Raw genomic sequence first — 21,267 nt, 5'->3', positions numbered from 1 at the left:
TTTTAATTTTTTTTTTTTTTACATAAATAACTTATTTTCTCCATCGATTTAAGTGATTTATAACTTATTAAAAATGTAAAAAGTAAAAGGTGATCTGTACTTTTCATAAATATGTAATGTTAAAATATCTGTCTTAAAATCTTTAAGTAAAAGAAAATACGGATTCCTGAATCAATTTTATATAATTATTTATAAGAATATAATTGAAGCTTAGTCGAGTTGAGTAGTTCGTCAATAATAGTGGACTATTAGCCTAAGCTACTAGTCTTAACTTATAAACTATATTATATTATTATTGATATTATGCTCATTAACAATGACTTTATTCGTCCAGTGTGGAAATGTTCGATTATCGTTACCTAAAACGTGGTGTTCCGGATTTATTGTAAACCGATGCGGAATTGTGTACAATGAAAAAAAAGTTATCTTTTGAAAAATGCAAAAACCTATAAAAATGAATATGAAAATTAGATTTTTTTGTTGCAAAAGTATCGTTATAATAATAATAATAATAATAATAATAATAATAATAATATGTAATATTATAGTACCAGTAACTTTAAATAAATGGGTTAAGAAAACGTGCATGTAGGTTTTTTGAATAGCGACCCTGCAGCTTACCCATAATATTATCATATCGTTTATCGTTTATCGTAACGCCACCACTGACCCCTCTCGATGCGATTAAACTGTTCCAACGGTTATCGACGGCGAAGATTCTTTGACACGTATTACATGTAGGTTTTATTTCTTTCCTCACAAAAATCATATCTTCTGTCACTATGGTTGATTTTAAATGGCTGACTCGTCTTAAAACTCCTATTCATATTCATACTGTTCAACAAATTATAATATGTCCAATGAACCAACCTATTAATCGATTAATGAAACTTGCAAACGAGCCCCTATTTTTTCAGTGAACCCGACGCAAAGCGTGTAGTTCCAAATTGGAAATGTACACTATGGATTTGAAAAGTGTGTACTAGACTAGTGACTATATAAGTAGTATACATAATTATACTGTATACACTACTATACATACGATTTAAACATTTTTGAATTTTTAAAATATAAAATCTGTTATGACAAAAAAATAAATTGTTTTCAATTATTTTTTAACAAATTTATTTTTACTTTAAATTGTGAATACTGATCACGCTAAATGGATACGTCCTATTATCATGAAAATACTTCATTAGAAGTCTTCAAAAATTGGTTGATAGTTACCAAACAATAAAGTGTAATTTGATTTAAAAAAAAATTATTTCTAAAAAATTATTGATATAATATTTAAAGATTATTAAGACGTGGAAGTTGTGCAAAAGAGGGTTTGACCCTCAACGTCGCTGTATCATAATATCATTATAAATAAAATGTTTAACATAAATGTTTTTGAAAAATAGGACCCCTCGCTATTTCCCAAGTATATAAATCCTTTTAGCTCATATAATAATATCATGACGTTATGTACCCTATTTACTTGAGCGCAGGTCCGTTTTATATAAAATATACAAACACATAAATAAATCAATAAATACATATAATACGTATAATATAATATTATAGTACGTTGTAATACGTATTATGACACGTCGTCGAGTTATAATATTATCATTGTGCCACGCGCCGTTGTGGACTGTCCGTGGCAGTGGCACCGCGGTCGACGTCGTCGTGCGGAAGTTGCGGAGGAAACGCGCAAAGACTGCGGAAACTCGGTGAAAAATCAGCTGCCACTGTTAAGAGATTACGCGCGTCCGACGTCCCATTCGGAATAGCAAATATAATAATATTATCGGTCCATTTTACTGGAGGAAACTCTCCCGCGTACAAAGCCTGACGTGTGTTACACAATACACGTGTATTATATTATTATATTACTTTTATATATATATATAATATATGTTTAGTATATATGTCTAGAATCGCGCGTTGTAGTTTAATGTTAACGGTTTTAATCGAATTTCTTTTTCGCACGAACCCTGATGATACGGCTGTGCGTGTAAAATAATAAGAATACAAAATAAATAGAAATATGTAACAGCAGCAACATGAGCGTTCAAAGACGCGCACATCTCTTTTCATACCGTGGTCGAGGTAAAAATAAAACGAGAATACCGATTGTAGGTATTACTTTGGTGTTTTTTAATAATATAATATATTTTATAGCGACGCGTGACTCGTTATTGATTCAATACGTATTATTATTATTAATATATTATAATAATTCATAAATGCCCCACGACGTATAAACCCATTCTTATTTTACGACAACTTATAATGTGGGAAATTAGACGACACGCAATTTAAATTAATTGTCAAAATTGATAGTACGGGACATCCGTACGGCATAATTGAAACGTTTTATTAAAACCTTCACAATACTCTTTGATTAATAGCTCGGACAGACGAACGTAAAACGCATTAAAGAACGTTTCGGCTAATTTATTTTACCAAGCACCTCTACGCCCCACTTCTTCGTGTAATAAATCTGGACTAAATTCGATATAGCTTCGATTAAACAAAAATGTATGACAATATATATCGTTATGGATATTAATTTGATGAGTTGAAACCAGTCAGATGATAAAATGATTAAAAATTTGAACTCTGCGAACGGAATATTTCATGTAAATTTCTTATAATAATAAATAATAATATGCAAGAGTTTCGGTAACAGTCAGTAAATACTTGTATGTGCTGTGTCGCCTGTGTACCCTTTGTATTTTTACTAGATACTGTAGCTAGGGTAACATATTATATTATTCGCTACCCAAAACTTTGAGTGCTAATAAAATATTAAATTATTTGTTGAATATTTGCTATTTATACGTCAAAACTACCTGGAAAATAATTTACGTCATAACTTCAAATTGAAAATAGTGATATCAGTAGAAAATGTAATTTTCTTAGAATAGCGAAGAATGTGCTAATATTACATCGGTGTTTCTTAAATCATTTTTTTCCCCCTATAATTGTTTGGTGGCATGAAAATTCAGTCTAGACGGTTAATTATTTAATGTTTTAGTATAGTTTTTCAAATCATAAAAAACAACTTTCCGAGAACTGTAAAATAATTTAAAAAAGTTCTGTTTAAAAATTCTCCACTTAAAATTGTTTTTTAAATGCGTAGAGTTATTATTGATTTGAAATGTATTCATTTATATTACATTATATATTTTAATAATATTCTGTACTGTAGTGAACAAAGCGAGACCAAGACGTATGATCTTTTAAACAACCATAATCTTATCTCGATGTCTTTGAATAATTTTATATTAAGTTGGACGGCGCAATGTATAGGCAAAAGTGGGACATTACTGTATAGAAGAACATATTATTATTTATTATTATTAACAATTTGAATATATTTACATTCTTCATAATATTATTATAGTATATGTTAAGGCTGTCTAATTTATTTTGGAAGTGGGCTAAAATTGCAATTACATTAAGCTGGCGGGCGATCTTATAAACAATACTTGCTTACACTTATGGTTGCTATTTTTACAGTACTTCGAATAACAATTTACTATCTAATCTCGCCGGGCTGATAGATGACGACCGTCGACGAACAAACAGTTGTGACAAACTATAAACATTACAATTAATAATACCGATAAGGTCCCAAAAAATAAACGCGTACCTAGCCGCGGCCAAATTTGAATTCATTGATAGAACACTTCATGGCCTGTTTCGCACTAGTAGTGGCTAGGTGGTGAGACTTTGGTGCATAAATATTATACTTTTTAAATGTGATTTTTTCAACAGTAGTCTATAAAAAAGTTCAAATTTAATGCAATATATTTTATTGTTTATTTTTTGAAAAAAATAGCGTATTTTAAATAAATGATTTGCCTTGCAGATAATCAGTGCGATACACAACTTTTGGAACATATACTATGTATCCATACAATGTATTGATCATTCGTTTTAATAATCTAATGTTTGGTGATTTAACAAGGTCAACTCCAATATTTTGAGTAGCTTTAAGATGGTTTGAATGTTGTGTACCGTGTTGTGATACCAATCTGTTGCTCAATGACAATTAATATGTTTGATTTTTAAAACTAGTTTTAGTAAATAACCGGAATAAGATATTTTTTAATTCCACTGAAGATTTAAATCAAAGCCTAGTTTTGAGAAGTAAGTTCAACAGTATCGTGAATCCTTAATGTGATGGCTTTAGACTTTAGTAACAGCTATCAGGTGTGAGTTTTGGTTGGTCTGACGTTTCGGTCATACAACTATATTATAATAGTTAAAAGATTATATTCAAAATTATGTCTAATTCGGATCATGTCATCTCAATGTTATACATCTCAAAATTATCAAACCTATGATATCGAATGAAATATTTTGTATGTTACACTTTGGCGTGTCGTCTAACTAAAATATGTACATGCGCATTATATAAATAGGTTAATTTGTATTCGAAAACTACAGACAAATGCAAGTTAATGGGTCTTGAAATTTATATGCGTGCAACGTGCTTCCATTTGGTTTGGCTGTATTAATATTATTATAAATTCCGTTACAACACAATATAAACATTAAACGTATAATTAATATATACTTTATAATACATTACGTAGTCTACGTACTGTAGTATGCATTTAAGGGCATATGAATTATTATTAATTCTTAAAACCAATACATATTTATATATATAATTATTTTATAACAGATTCTGCACATAGTATATCAAATTCGATCCTACAAAATAATTAACTATAATTAATACCGTATTTTAGGTATAACAGTACTTACTATCATTGTCAACATTTTACATTCATTTAACGTACCATGTAGGTTTTCAAAAAGTTTTTTAATATAATTAATGTGGAGTTGCATAGTGAATTTATTTTAAAACAATGCTTTATAATAGAACTGAATTCGTTTTATACAAAATACATTTTTTATCCTTGCATTCAGAAATATTTATGCACGAGGGTTCGATGTTAAAAACTATTGAATTAAATTTGATATAATTAATTATGTACTCTATGATTTAAATTCGAAAAAGTTTAAATTCATTATTAAGTTTAAAGAGCGTTTATACAGTGTTCAAGTGTTGTAACTTAATATTGTAAATGCACTTAATTTTAGTCTTAAAATTAAACGAGACGTGCGTTTTTTTTGTTTAAATCATCTTAATATTATGTTGTTTATATTTAAATTCATCTAATCGCGATAAAAATGTCAAGATTCTTCATTGCATATTTCATATAATATCGTTGATAATTAAAAGTTCATAGTGGAACACGTACGTTAACGAGCAGTACACTCTTAAACGAGTTTCAAAATAAATCACGATTTTTGCCAATTTAACTATTTACTTACAACTTATTTTGTGAAAAGGTGTTGTTCACAAGACACGTTATTAATATAAGCAATAATAACTACGGAAAAAAGTTAAATTTTACTTGAAATAACCATGGTTCAAGATGCGCTAGTAAAAACTAATATGAATATTAATATAAAATAATAACGAACTAATGGAAACCACACTCGATAAATATATTTGCAAACCTTGCATCATTTCTATAGCTATAGCCTAGTATATATTATGGCTGGAGAGATTAAAAATTTAACATTATCATAGGTATGTATTTTAAATTGTAAAAAATATTGCAGATATTTGAAATACAAGACCCACATAAATAGAAAATGTCAAATCTGTTAGGGAATTTTAATGTATATAGTTAATAACTTAAAAATAATATTACTTTAACGCGTGTTTTCTGTTTGGAATTTTACGGGTTAGTTATTGGCTGTTCAAACTTTCTGTGAAAAATTACTTAAAATAACCGATTTGAAACTTTCAGACAATTACGCCATTATTATTTTTTTTTAAATTTCATTTCAAATAAGCAATCTGTACATGAAATGCACAATAAGCCTGTATGTACTAAGAGTATTGGCTATATTTTATTAAAGCACGATATATGTCTTCGTATTCGTTTGTTTTTATTTAATAATACAATTTCATTGGTTTACAAATAAAATTTGCGATTATCATTAGGCATCATTCCGGGCCTATTTAATTTGTATAGCCGCTATAACACATACAGTTGGGAGGTAACTCATTTCATGCGTTTAGGATTGCGTACCCGACCCGATTAAGCAGCACTCAGCAATACATGTGTGGTATACTTAACTAGATGGATGCTCTCTCTCTCTCTCTCGCTCTCTCTCTCTCTTTCTCATCTACGGTTCACCCACTCCGATCCGACCGCGTCAAAGGCTTCCGAATTCCTCAGACAGAATGAAGCGGCAGAACGCTCTCCGGTAAGACACAACGCGGCAAGCGCTCTTCCGCGGTCGTATCGTTTTAAGGACGTTCTACTTTATTCATAACATTATAAGTAAATTATATTTTATTTATCGGAGCCAGTTATAATATCAACCCCTTGTCCCTCGAGGCCTACCCCGCTGACGACGACGCCCGCAGTGATAATAACAACGTGACACCGGGGTTCCCGGAGCTTTTTCGAATTGGGTCAAAGTATTCCGATATCTACCGCCTCACGTGCAATATTGCCACGCGAGACGTGCGAGCGGAATACTCAATACGAGTGGAGATCGGTTTCGGCGATACTATTATATTGTTATATAATTCACGGAGTATGATATAGATGACACACGTCGTCGGGGGCGCCGTTTTGGTTTAAAAATAGTGCGACCAAATTTTCAGGCAGTACAAATTTTGCAAAGTCGAAGATCGAAGCTTTTTTTTTATATAACAAACGCGTATACCGTGCGGTTTGCAGATACCAAAGAAAAAGAAAACACACATCATTATAAAATCAATACATACGTCGCTCCTAAAATATCAGCGTGGGAACAAATGTTTTTAAGTTATTATGATTAGTATTACCATCAGCGTAAAGCTGTTAGATCTAATTTAAATTATACATGAAATATTTATCAGTACATAGGTATATAAACGTATTATTAACCATATAATATTATGTTTAGACTTCTCGAAAATTCTGTTGTGATTAGTAATTTTACTTGTAATTTGCGTGTTTAGTTGAGAATATGGCGTTTAAACGCATTGTTCAATCTGCAGATAACTTGGCACAAATACAGGGAGTGGTGTAAAATGGCCAATATGGTATTATAAATTATTATTAATAATAATACTGACCAATGGGTTGATTTCTATAACATGGAATTTATAAGCCTAACGGTAAATACAATACTTTCAAATTTAATTCTATTAAACTCCATGGAAGAGTAAAATTGTGCTTAAGACTTTTTTGCGTAACTATCATGTTATATCTTCGGACACTGCGTTGGTCGTCTTTCGGACTGGTTCGAGACGCCGTCTGTCGATGTGAACTGGACCTAAGGACTCCTGAGGAATAATACCCAGTGAATTTAGAGTCTAAAATTTTAGACTGAACGTCCTTCTCAAAAATAAAACACAAAAAAATAATATGGAATCTTGTATCAAATTTTCAAACTTAAGGTATGTATATAAATATTTTATGAATCTTCTACTACAAAATAATTTGCAAATTTTGGTCAATTTAATAAGTTCATAAAAAAATATTGTGACTGTATTTTCGATTTTTTTTTTAAATTTACATATTAAAAACTTATGAGTTATGACTTTATAAGGAACCTTGTATTAAACAGCAATTGTATAAAATCAATCTAAATGTTTCAAAAATGTAATTATGTATAGTATAAAATTTAAGAATAAACTTAAAAGTTTCAAATCCCCACAAAAAATATTTTTAAATTACAACAAAATAACTAAAATCGTTATTCTGTGTTAAATAGGCATCTAATTTATTCATACTTATCCTATCAAGCCTTTCTGTTAAACTTACTTCTTTCATATAATTTAAGCTTATTGTTCAAAATAGGTAGATTGTTTAATTATAAAAGTTCAAAAAAAAAATTTTTTTAAATATCTAATTATGCCCAAATTTGAACTTAACATTAATGTCAATAAAAAACTCACACCAATGAAGCTTTAATATTTTTAAATAGTTATACCATACACTTTTAAGGAACCTTATATTACATTTTTAAGATTTTTGACAAATCAAACTACTTTTTATCATTATTTAAAGCAACAAAACTTATATGAATCAAATGAAAAGAAATATTTTAAAAATTAAACCATGTATATAAAATAATAATATGAACCTTTTGTGATAATTTAAATTATCTACGGTTATTTGTTTTTGTATTACAATAAATTAAAGAAATCGTTTGATGACAAATTGTTAGTTTACGCGTGAATATATTATTTCGTCAACATTAAACTTCAGAGGCTCATAAAAATATTTTTGGAATTAAGTAGGTACCTAGGTATGCTCAATTTATTTTTTTAAAACTAGTTATAACAACCTTATGAGGAACATTGTATAACATTTTCAAATATTAGGTAAGAATATTAAACATTTTGGTAATTTTTAACTACAAAATAATTTTCCAATTTTCGAGATATTAACCATTTCGTAAAATTTCTAATTTTAAACACTTATATACAAATTGTGTATAATTTATTGTGATTATGTGGTCTCAAAAGTACTAATTACGACCAATTTGTTAAAAGGAACCACTTTCAAAGTCAAAGGTGTATTTTTTCTACTATATATACACAAAAAAACAAAAATACAATATCGTTGTAAAACCAATACATTCATCGCTCCACTCACAATCTAAAACCTACACAGCACATGGACAAGATGAATTTAACTCATTACACACGTCTCATATTGCACGAAAAAAATTTGTCTATTATTTTCCAATTTGGATTTGAGAACTAATGTTCAGTTTGAAATACACCAAAACCTAATTTCAGCTCGTTGATTAGATTAATTTTGATTGACTGATAACTATAAGTGAGAACCGCTGACTCTCGAAATACATCGGAACTTCAGTATAATATCATTATGGTTAATAATATTAATGTTATAATGATGATAATAATAAGATAATCAAACGATACGCGCCGATCTAAAATAAACTACTATATGGTTTTAATTGTGAAAAATTAAAATATCTAATGGGCACGTACCTAGGTATCAGCTGATACCTATATATTTCATAATAATTCCAGTCGAATTTTTATACCTCGTAAAAAATTTTTTAACAGGCAATTCGTAAAAAAGCAACCTTCTGTGCGCATGGAATTAGGTTGAAAGGCCAAAGCAATGCAATATTTATTTTACATCGTATGCAAGTTTATTTTCAAAAAAGACCGTTCCTTTCGCCATTAAACTTGAAACGGTTGTATATTATAAAGTAGGTAGTTTATAATTTCTCTGGTTGGAAATTTGATATCGTTGTGTAAAAACCTTTTTACGATTATCCACTTTAAAAGGGCTATTTAAACATTTTTGCAAACTTCTAAAATTAGAAAGTTTTAATTTGATTTGCCAGAGATGATATTATTATAATATTACATTGTGCTTCACACGCGGTGGCAGATTGTTTAAGCGTTTCGTTGTTTAATCCGATCGCACATTGAAACCATTATAATATAATGAAATATTATTTTATTACGATAACCGCCTTAGGATAGGTCATACAACGAATCGGAAAGGATTTGCACCCAACCGTAGTGAATAACTGATGACTGTATAGCTAACATGATATTATTATAATCTGGTTTATGGTTGTTAATTTTTAGCACCAGCACCCTGAATAACATTAAAACGTCGACCAGTGCCACAATTATAGAGTTTATTTTGGACCGGATAGTGTATAACAAAATAATATTTAGACCCCTATTTTCGAATATTTAAATGATTACAATATATTTTTCTAAAAAAAAATTATTAATAATCTTTTCCAATTAAGTATTAATTAAATTAGGTGCGTTATCATAAGAATTTAAAACAGTGGATAAAACATAATGTCATTACAGTTTACAATAGCACATCATATCAAATTTTTCTTTCACGATCTCTATCAAACCAATTATTGTTGTAAACTAGTTTGATTAAAGCATGGACGCATGGTGGTTTGGATTCACAATTGGACCTGGTAGGTCCAACACTGAGAGTTGCTCAAACAGGGATTTTGAGATTTATGATGGAAATTTTTGTTTATAAATGGTTGCTATTGGTTATACATAGAATAAATAATTAGTAGATATTAGTATTTTTTTTTATATAAATATGGTTGCCATTAGTTACTTGGCCAGATGAGGTAAAAGCATCCATCAAAACGTCACGTTTATGGGTTTGAATAAAAAAATTATATCTCAATATAACAAAAAAGAGATTTGAATGTATATTATTTGAAGTTATTATAGAGGTACTCGAAAACAGCTTAACCGATTTTGTGAAAATTTCAAGAGAAGTTTGAACCACGTTCGAATTATACCAAGTGGTATAACCAATCCCCCACAAATGAATTGTCAATCTTGGTCGAATTAGTTCGAAAAGCGACGCAAATATTTCAGTGAGCTGACAGCTGAGGTAGGTAGATACATAAAAACCTAGACACGCTTATATAATCTAAATGTTGTATTTTTCCACGGGTGAAATTGGACGTTGGTTCATCCGAAGTCAATAGCCTCAAAAACGTCTGGACCGTTTTCAATAAAAGTTATATCAATAGATTACTTGAATCTTGGAGGGTGTTTATAGCTTAATTTGTCAACTCTTATAGGCTATAGATACTAAAAATTACTAAAGATTACTAAAAATAAAACTTTTTACATTTATTAGAAATTTAAATATTTGGCCTGGACAACGTAGGGCTGGACTGCTAGTATTATATAATATATGAATATTACCAATATGAAAAACAGTTAATTTTATTTCAGTGTTTTTTATCGAATAAAAAAGTAAATTAATAAGACTCCTGACGTATCTTACTACTAAATTTGTGTGCGTAGTGATATTATAACAGTACGGTTGTTGCAGTCGTAATGTAAAAATGAAAGTAAAAAAATAAAACCAGCGTGTATCGTAAATCAGAACGACCCGAACACAATAATAAGACGCAATGCCTATATATTGTTGTTATTGCTGCGGTCTTAGACGATTCTCTTACTGTGCTACACTATAATAATATATTATTTGTACAGGGTGCGTCTACAGATCGTCTTTCGGTTAAGCCATCGCCGGGAAACGGTAAAAACACGATGGCTCTTCCTGTATACAACTTTAATAATATTATAATACAGTAGGACAGGTGTGACGTTTGCTACATCGAGAACGACGAAATATCATTTTTTTTCTTCTTAGCCATCCGCAGCTTTAATATACATAATCCAGATTATGGATGACCAAAATACGAATAAAACGACGTTGTTGTCGCCGGAACGACCCACCTCAAAGATTGGGCGGACGTATATCGTGCGTACATTATTATTATTATAAAGTACAATGTACCTATATTATAGGCGCACGTATATAATAGGCGCTCGTTTTTGTTCTTCGGCGTAATGTGTCGTAAAAACGTATCAGCTATATATTATATAATATGGGTGTCCGATGTACTATCATCGAAGTATACCTATAACATAACGTGGATGAAAACCCAAAACAGAAGCACAAAATTCACGACGACGTCGTAGCTCGTAGCGCATACGATTATTATACAGGTTTTGGTGTACGGTATAATATTATGTTCCAGCAGCTCCATATAGGTAGGCGGCAGTGTTTTTTTTTTTTTTTAATTTTGACGACTTCCCCACTGTTACACTACACTACTTTTATCCCGACGTGCAGCTTCGTTTACTCGATCAATTACGTCGGTGGTCGCGATCAATTTGTCCGCGGACGTGTCCGAAACTTTTCGAACCGAAGTCTAAAAGTGCGCTGGCTGTAGATTAATGTTTAATCGATATGTACGGCACAGCGGGCTACATTTCGCGCGGGCCCCCTCCCCCCCATCCACACACACACACACACACACACACACACACACACACACACACACACATACACAAGACTTTGCGACACCGTCGTGTCAACGGTACGACTGTCGCCGCAGACTACACCGGAGTGGCGGGTGATGACTTACCGATCGGTCGCCGAGATTTCGGACCCTGCAGTGTAAGTACGTCATCTGGCCCACGGTCGCGGTCACGTCTCGTCTAGTGGCGTTGTCGAAGTAAGGCTGCGAGAACGGCTGTTCCCAGTAGTTGAGGTTGCCGCTCTGCGACGGCGATTCGATCGAACCATCTGCAAAAGGAAAACACGCACGTCCATTAAGCATTGTGTTCGTAATATTTTGATGAAAGAAAAAAAATTGTAAATATATAATAATATTATATTATTATAACGACAATGAGTATTGTGTGGTATGTTATTACGGTGTCAGTTTAATTGCATTATGTATGGATTAAGTATTAAGTTGGTATAAACTATAATATGCAGTTACAAAAAATAAAAATAAATTATAATAATAATAAACATTTTACTACTATTTGCATATTTTGTTTAAACTAAATTACTTCTTGAAGAAATAAAATGCTTTTATTGCATGTAATAATAATAATAATAATATGTCATGAAAAAAAAACACATATGAAAACGTATTTGATTTATGACTTTTATACGGCGTATTTACAGTAATAAACTTAAGTTATTCGGTTTGTTGTATTATATTATATTATAGGTAGAGGTACCTATGGGGTTTTTAACGACCACAGTATTATTATAATACAGGTGGTACTTACATACTTATACAATATTATACATGATTTATAATTTTATAATTTAAATCGTATATTATTATTTTCTCATTATAATAATGCCAAGTATATCGTAATATATTATAGTATTTATTTAGGTAATATTTCTGAAACTTTCCCGCACGGGCCACGACGTGGTACACGCGCCAATTATCACACATTATTCATATTCGATATTGTTATCTATAGAATGTGACACGATCGGTTTTACGGGAAATTCACCGTATCACCATTAAAATATTATATTAGTACGGAATGTTTGAACTTCGTTTACTCTATTAATTTGATTTTGAATTTCACAAGACGGACAAATATAGTTTCAGATACATTACATAATAATATCTGCGTGGGAGCAGTTGCTCGTGTGACGTAAAAATATGTTTTCGTGAAGGTATTGACCACCAAAACCATCTCAGCCACCTGTCATCAATATCGTCCGTGTCATCAGCTGGAGTTGATAATTTTATATTTATCTGATATGTCCGGTTGGGCGACATATTGTTTGTCGCTCGCTTTAGGACCTTTAACGTATATACTTTGTTACGATACTTCATAAATCTTACGTGATAGGTATTATCTTTCCCTCCCCCTTTTTTTATTGTAACTATGTTGTTATACGCAAGCTAAAATACTTATGGATAATTTTGCTACATTTTTTATTTTCAAAAAGTTAAAATATCTTAATCTTGCCAACGAGTTAATAAATATTCAGTTTTTTTTAACTTCAATATTACCGGCTTTGGATTCTAACTTAAATTTATTCTAAGATTCAAGGACCGTGAAACTTATTATTGTAGCTTTCCAGTACTTGTATACGTAATGTAACTTACAACGTAAATTAATAGAACAATAATTTACCAATAAACTACATTATAACAATATTGTATTAATTAATACTGTCGCAACTTATTGGTATAATTGTGTTTGCCTACTATTTGAACATTTTAATTGGATGCTATACTAAAATATACTAATTAAAATAAAATGTATTATATATAATATACACATACATAATATTTAATATATTACACTTAGTGTATAATTCATCAAAAGCAATACAAAATTAATTTGTTATGTAAGTATGAAATATTATATCTTAAAATAATATAAAATCTTTGAATGCATTTTCACACTGAGGTAAAATATTTTATTATTTAATCCATTTATAGTTTCATAAGAGTCGATAATTATTGATTATCTAGAAATAAGGATTATTTAAATAAGTTATAATATGTATTATTGTTTTACGATTAAATAAAAAAAATTGGTTGATTATTACTCATGTGAATATAACATTTTAAGTTTATAAAAAGAAAACTATTTTAATTTCATTGGCCGGGACATTTTAAATATGTATCAATAAATTGAAGTCGATCACAAAACGCGATATTAAAGAAAAACAATAAGGAAACCATAAACCATAGTATTATATAATATATTACCACGTTTTATTTGTATGAACATTTTATTGTTAACATAATATTAGTTTAACTCATCAATACGTATACAATGTGGGGTGTTGAAGTGAATAGCTACGAAATTCAACCCCGAACCCAGTATAATAGTTGCGAATTTTGGAGGGTTTGGCGAATTCGTATTGTTTTAAAAGTGCTATATAGCTCAGAGATAAATTCTAGTTGTCACCGACTTTTTCTATGTGGCGTGTTATTTACTTATTTAATTCCAAGCTCTTTGGATTTGACTGTTACGTATATTGTCTATAGCCTTGAGTATGGAAAACTCTGAATCCTATGTATGTTGCTCTTTCAAATCGATAACCCAAATTATTAAAAGCTAGCAACCTGAATTGACCTAAATTAAAAACAAATCATTTTTATACTCTCGATGGTATGTACTCTATAATTTAATTTTAACTTAACGTTTTTGAGCCTAAACGCACTAGAAATTGGTTTCAATACCTATGCCTAATTTAATTTAGTAGTTGTTACTATTATAATATTTATTAACGTTTTAAAAATAAATGGACTAATTGGAAAAAAAACATACACGTAATTTATAAATAAATTATTTTTTTGCTACCCAGTAATATTAAAATATAAAATCCTTCAAAATAGATAAATGCATTATTCATCATTCAATATAATCAACATTATTATATTCATTTTTTAGATTAGGTAATTAAAAATTAAATAACAAGTATTTTAAGTGTTTTTTAAGCGCGCCTATAGAGGTGTAATCATAGATATAAAGTATTTCATATCTATTAAATGTTACCTAAAGGAAATAAGTAATAATTTTAATAAACAACAGAAATTTATTAAAACACTAAGTCTTAATTACTTAAAGACTATTATGTAATTTAATACAAATATATTACAATAGTTATATATTCAAACATTTTTTTCTTTATTTTTATAAGTATAATAATATATACGTCTGGATATTTTAAAATTGCACAAAAATGGTTTTTGGTGATATGATAATATATAATATTCAGCAATTTTTACTCAATATACATGGGATTCAACATAATATTACGATGTACCTAAATCTGTATTAAATCCATACATCGAATTATTTTAAAAACTAAACCTCCGGAAAATGCACTTTTGTTAAATCATACATTTATTTATTCAACATTATTGATTTATAGCTATACATTAAACCTTTCATTTACATTTTCTAGTTGATATTTACTCCCAGTAAATATGGTTGTAGTAATTTAGTGGGAATATGTAGTGAAACTATACTAATTGAGTGATAAAATTTTAAATAAATAATTAGAATACGTATAATTGTAATATTACTTTTTTTAATAAGTAAATATAACATATTATATGTTTACATAATAAGATTTAAATACTTGACTAGTTGACTGTTAACAACAATAAATAATAATTATATGAATCAAACAATCGCAAAGAAATGTCGATTATCATCAATTTAAATTTAATATTATAATCAATACATTTATTTTTTCTGTGTAGTGTATTTAAATATAATTTTATCCCTTTATTTCTATAATAATTCCTCAGTGACGTTGTTTTTGTTTTAATTAACCTTAAATTTCCGTCAGTCTACACCCCTTGTTTTTACATGTGTTATGAAATTCAATATTTTTAACTACCCGTATAATTTTTTTATAGCTGATAACCTATTGTATAATTAATCTATTGTTGATATTATTATATTATTATGTTTGAATTTTTTAATAAATTCTCTGTATTATACTCGTTATGTAATTATTGATGTTTTTCATTATTATTACTCAAATAAGCTCAAATATTATATGTGCTATTAGATATTTTTAGTGGTGCCAATATATTTTTTTTCAGCTGAGCAGCCATACAATTATAATTTATATCATTACACATTGAAAATAAAATCAAAATAGACTACTATTAGAGTTTAGATAAGAAATATTGAAAGTAACTCTTTCTGTTCTCTCACGCAACATTACTATTTCAATGGGAGGATGTATCCGTTTAAAGTATATTACACTTAAATATTCTGCCAAATGTACTCTAGATATACAGTTACGATTTTCATACCTACTTCTTTCATACGTCTTTTTTTATACTTATTATCGTGTAGCTTAATTTAAATTTGATTTGGTTGATTTGACATTGATTAATAAAGGAGAAAACTATTTAGTATAGCAATGAGATAAAATGTTTCATTATAGAGTTAAGATGGTCTCGAGGGAGAATATTAAGCAAAGTTTACGTCACTCAGTGTGAACAATATTTTCAAAAATATTTAAATTATAATACGATAATATATAATATGTATATAATAAATTATAGATAATATTATATTATATTATAATAAATTATAGACAATATTATATATACGCTTGAATGATAATTTTTTAATGGCAATTTATACCATTTTTATTTAAATAAGAAAACGTAAGAATGTTCATACTATAAATTCGTATTATATTGATACAATGATACATCAACGGTGCACATTATCGGTAGCTCATGATAATATAAAAACATTTTTTTTGAGGATGAAATTAACACATTGATAATTATTAGTATGACTGGTGACTTGTGTCGGTGTCACTGCGAGGACGTGCATTTACCTATCATCATAATATTGGAGTGATTCATTAATACTTTATATGGAATACACTGCTCGTAATCTTAGACTGATAGTGAAGCGAGTAGGAATGCATTACCGAAATGGTTTAGCAATGGTATTTTGTTCTTTGCCTTGTCATATTTTTCCCGTAGGCACATTTTCAGCTGTAAAATAGAAACGCTCAAAAAGTTTCACACAACACACCTGGTGGTCCATTCATATAATCATATTATTATATAGAGTCGATATTGACGGGGTCTGCTCTTTTTGAAGGATAATATTGCTATTTTTTTTCACGGCTAGTTTCTCTAAACGCTGCGATGGAAATATTCGCGGAAACTTGACTTTTAAACAGTTTTGAAATCATATGTCGGCTCAGTGGTTGTGATATGATTTAATGAAACATGATCTGATTGGAATCCCGTTTTACGGTTTATATTAACTATATTACTTTAACACATATTTTATACGGCAATAATATCCTGATCCGAAGATGAGATAAGTTCGGTTTCATAATAATATTATGTTTGTCACCACCGATCTTTCTATAATACTGTTCGTGCCCACGCGCGTTCGCGTGAGTGAAATAAATCACGATTCGCCGGCCCCCAACGCATATCGACACCGCGATGTTACCGCGTATATGGTATCGTGCTCGGTGGGTATAATATATTATTATTATTATATTACGTATACAGTAGCGCACGCGCATTCGTTTCAGCGTTTCGTCGTTATATTTCGTACGATGAAATAATAAAAAAAATTCTCGGCGTATTTTGTCTGCAGGCACTCGGGCCGACGCGACGTAAAAGTCATCAGACGGCGCCGGCGAACAGGCGAAGGACTACCGGAAAGGTACAATTTGCGGGGATGTAGTAGTCCTCGACATACCTATTGTACGACTTAAGGTCCGCTTTAAGACATGTCGCGTACCACACAAAATAAAAATAAATAAATTATAACAAAAGAAAGAATCAAGTTCAACCCTGAGGACGATCGATTTTCTAATCAAATCCCGCACGCGTATATTATATAGAGATGCAGCTGTTTCCGACGTTGCTTTGCCGACGACGACGTAGGTCGGATTTAATACATATTTTCATCCTTTGTCTTTGGCTTAGTAGTAATATATATATATAATATACGCGTAAACGTTAAAAAAAAGTTTTCTATGTGCGAGAAATATTATCGCTGTTTGCGAATCTAACGTGAACGATGCACACGACCGTCGTGGCGTATATAATATATATAATATATATAAATATACAAACGTATATAATATAATATAATATACACATATATAACAAAACTTGCACCCATTCACACGTACATATATGTATATATGAATACGGCGCACATTCGTATTTTATATTCAACGGTAAAAAATTGAAGAGAAACAATGGAGATGCCAGTGCCGTTTGCTTTGCGATTTTTTTTTTATATACTTTGTAGAAATCCGCTTTGGCGTACGTTCATCTACACACACACGCACGCGCGCACGCGCTTTCGTGACCCGACCCGTTCGTCCACTATAGCGTCTCTCGATATCCTACCCCTTTCACCCATTTTTTTTCGCCTCATTCGCGCCAGCTCGAAATCCTCCTAAAACGCGCGCAATAGCATTAAAAGCGCACAAACACCGAACGAACATTGTGCATAAGTTTCCGTCGTCCTTTGCACCGTGAACTTTGGCCATTGTCAAGACAAAGATTGTGTATATATATGCATCATCACACACCCACACCCTGCACACATACATATATGGTGATAATAATAATAATAATAATAATAATAATACTGGTCGATTCGCGCACACGTAAGGGGCAAAAATATGCACCCGTTTAATATATTAAATACCACCATAATAATAATAATAATAATAATAATATGCCGTCGCCGAAACTTGACCCTTTGTGAAGCGGTGGCGGCCGCGGCCGTGTGGACCTAGTGATTTACCGTCAAGTATAAATTGGCCGACAAACTTTTGGCACCGCGACCAAATTTTATTTCAATATATATCCGCGCGCGTCGCCTTCTGGTACCCTCCCCGCCCAAACGCATCAGGGGCTGCTCTCTCACTCGTTCTTTTGCTCCCTCTCTGCCCGTTTCCATTCCTCGACTATAACACGCACGCTGCACGTCCGAGACGGCTCCGGGGCCATAAAACACAGCAGCTAACCGCAGTCAACGCAGTCAACGTGCGGGAATTCCGACTGCCAAATGTAATAGCGGTGTTATATATAATATCATATAAAATATGTTCGCAGGTCGAGCAGGGGAGGGGGTGAACGGGACGTTTATCGGAGGGGCCATTTCGTCTGTTCGCCATCATAGTAGCGACAGCTCTCCCACGCACACCGCCATATATAATATATAGGTAGGTATGCACCGTTGACGTGGCACTGACAGAAGAAAAGTTATTTGGACGTCATCCTGTGTACAGTTGACGGGTCCTGTCGGAAATTGAAAGCGTATTTATATATATATTATATATATATATAGTTCGGTACGGGTTTGACGACGACAATTGAATATAATTACTATAGTACAAAGTCAATTATTAGCCAGCTGGAATATTATACTATTATACTATTATTATACACAATTATATGACCGCGAGATAGTTTTTGATTATTTTTCGTGTGTGACTCGGACGTATAAATAAAAAGTAAAAGCGGTTGCTGTATATTACGATGATACTCTGTTGTCGTTGTTGGTAATTTTTTTTTTTTATTATCCGTTCCAATATCGACCGATGAAACGTAGAGCATGGTATACAGTTGACGGAATTTAAAGATGATAACAACACGCTATACGATGTAATATAATATAATACTGAGTGGATTAAATTTTCCCGTCATTTTATACAATTTATCTATGTTAGAAAAAAATTAATAAATATTAAATCATTTTATAATATTTCCATGGACACACATAAAAGCAACCGTTTTCTAGCTTTCTGTTTTTACGATAAGGGATTTTTAAGTTTTCATTACGAGTATATTATGTGAAGTTGTTTGGTATTTACAGCCAAGGATGTCGCTACCTTTTTTCATTATATACTTTAAGGATAAAAGGTAGCGAAATTCGGTTTTTCATTGCGGGTACCTATATATATTTATACTAACTTATGATTCCATGTAATATACACGCGAGCCATTTCCTTTAAACTCGACATTATAGAAACGGAAGTTTTAGTTTTTTTTTTTTGATAAAGGGTCAGTTAAGAAAAAAATGAAAAGATATACCTTTCTGAGTAAGACTGCAATATCATCGTATATATTAATATATTATTATAAGCACAACTCGATTAGGAAGGATCGTTTCCTGCGTTATGCGATAATATTGATTGTATTGGTACAATAAAATATTATATTCAACATAGCATATTCAGCGGAGTTGCCAGGATTTTGGAATGAGATGTTGGAAAAAAGGGGTGAGTTTCTAAGTCATATTTTTTTAAAAAACGTAACACAAGTTCGTTAATTTTAATAGAAATTTAAAGTTATTTAGAATACATTGGCACAATTTTTTTTTTTACCTATATTGTGGATTTTAAGTTCAAATTTGTCAAAATTTATCCAAGTCACAAACACGTTTAATATATCTTGTAGTTAAATGTATAAGATATCCTTGGCCCTGAAAAGTAATACGAGCAACAAACTGCTCTAAGTAGATATTTACAATTTTTGAATAGGTACACATAGTCACATATCACATTATTTTTCATGGGTATATAAAGTTTAAAATTTTATATTGATTGGAACGAAATGTTATTATTAAGGTTTAGATTTCGCAATCATTTGCTTTTTTTCTGTTGGTCTAAAACGAATAGCTATGTCAGCTATAAATTCGATTTAATATACTACTGAAAATTAAATGTTTGAAATTGTATTTTGCTTTTTAGCTATTATTTTTTTAAATGTATTTTTAGGTTTTATGTGTGTTTTTTACGTTTGAGTTTTGTGTTTAATATTATTTTTTTCAAAAATTGTTCTAAATTATTAATTAAAGTACCTATTTGAAATGTCAATATTTATTTTTATATCATATTATAAAGTCATAACTAAGCCATAATTTCTTTTTTTATATTTAATTACAATTTACTATTTGGAATATTAAACTAACTGTAACCTATTCTGTTAAACCCATACCTATAGTAAATAATAATAAAAGAAACTTAATATTCGTCTAATACACATTTTTTTTAGGTTTATTTAAAATAGTTAAGGTTCTTTTTTTTAGATTTTTAGTGTTTTTTTGTTTTTTTGAAGTGTTCATTAATAGTCTTATACAAAATCCTAACTGTAGTTACTGCATAGTTGATTAATTATTTGATTTATTGACTATTTCTCCTACACCCTCAATAAATCATCCATATAATATAATACAGTTAGAGGAGGAGGAAGGCTCACTCCTCACTCGCTATGACTACACCACTGAGTCTAACATAATATTAAATATGCAGTCACAATATACAATGATTCAATAATGATAATGACATTATTATTAACGTGTTGTAACTTGTAAATGGCAACATT

The 21,267-nt window shown here is 30.4% G+C and overlaps 1 protein-coding gene across 1 annotated transcript in view; it reads right to left on the bottom strand.

Annotated features, from left to right (window-relative positions):
• LOC132943392 (protein amalgam-like) overlaps positions 1–21,267 on the bottom strand; it is a 365,040-nt gene that overhangs the window by 25,983 nt on the left and 317,790 nt on the right. Inside the window, exon 3 of the mRNA XM_061012366.1 lies at positions 12,004–12,164. Coding sequence (XP_060868349.1) covers positions 12,004–12,164 — 161 coding nt within the window. The remainder of the gene's footprint in view (positions 1–12,003; positions 12,165–21,267) is intronic.

This window comes from Metopolophium dirhodum, chromosome 4 (genome assembly GCF_019925205.1).
Source record: "Metopolophium dirhodum isolate CAU chromosome 4, ASM1992520v1, whole genome shotgun sequence".
Taxonomy (NCBI): Eukaryota; Metazoa; Arthropoda; class Insecta; order Hemiptera; family Aphididae; genus Metopolophium; species Metopolophium dirhodum.
Note: the sequence above shows the minus strand (reverse complement) of the source record. Positions and strands in the feature narration are given on the sequence as shown.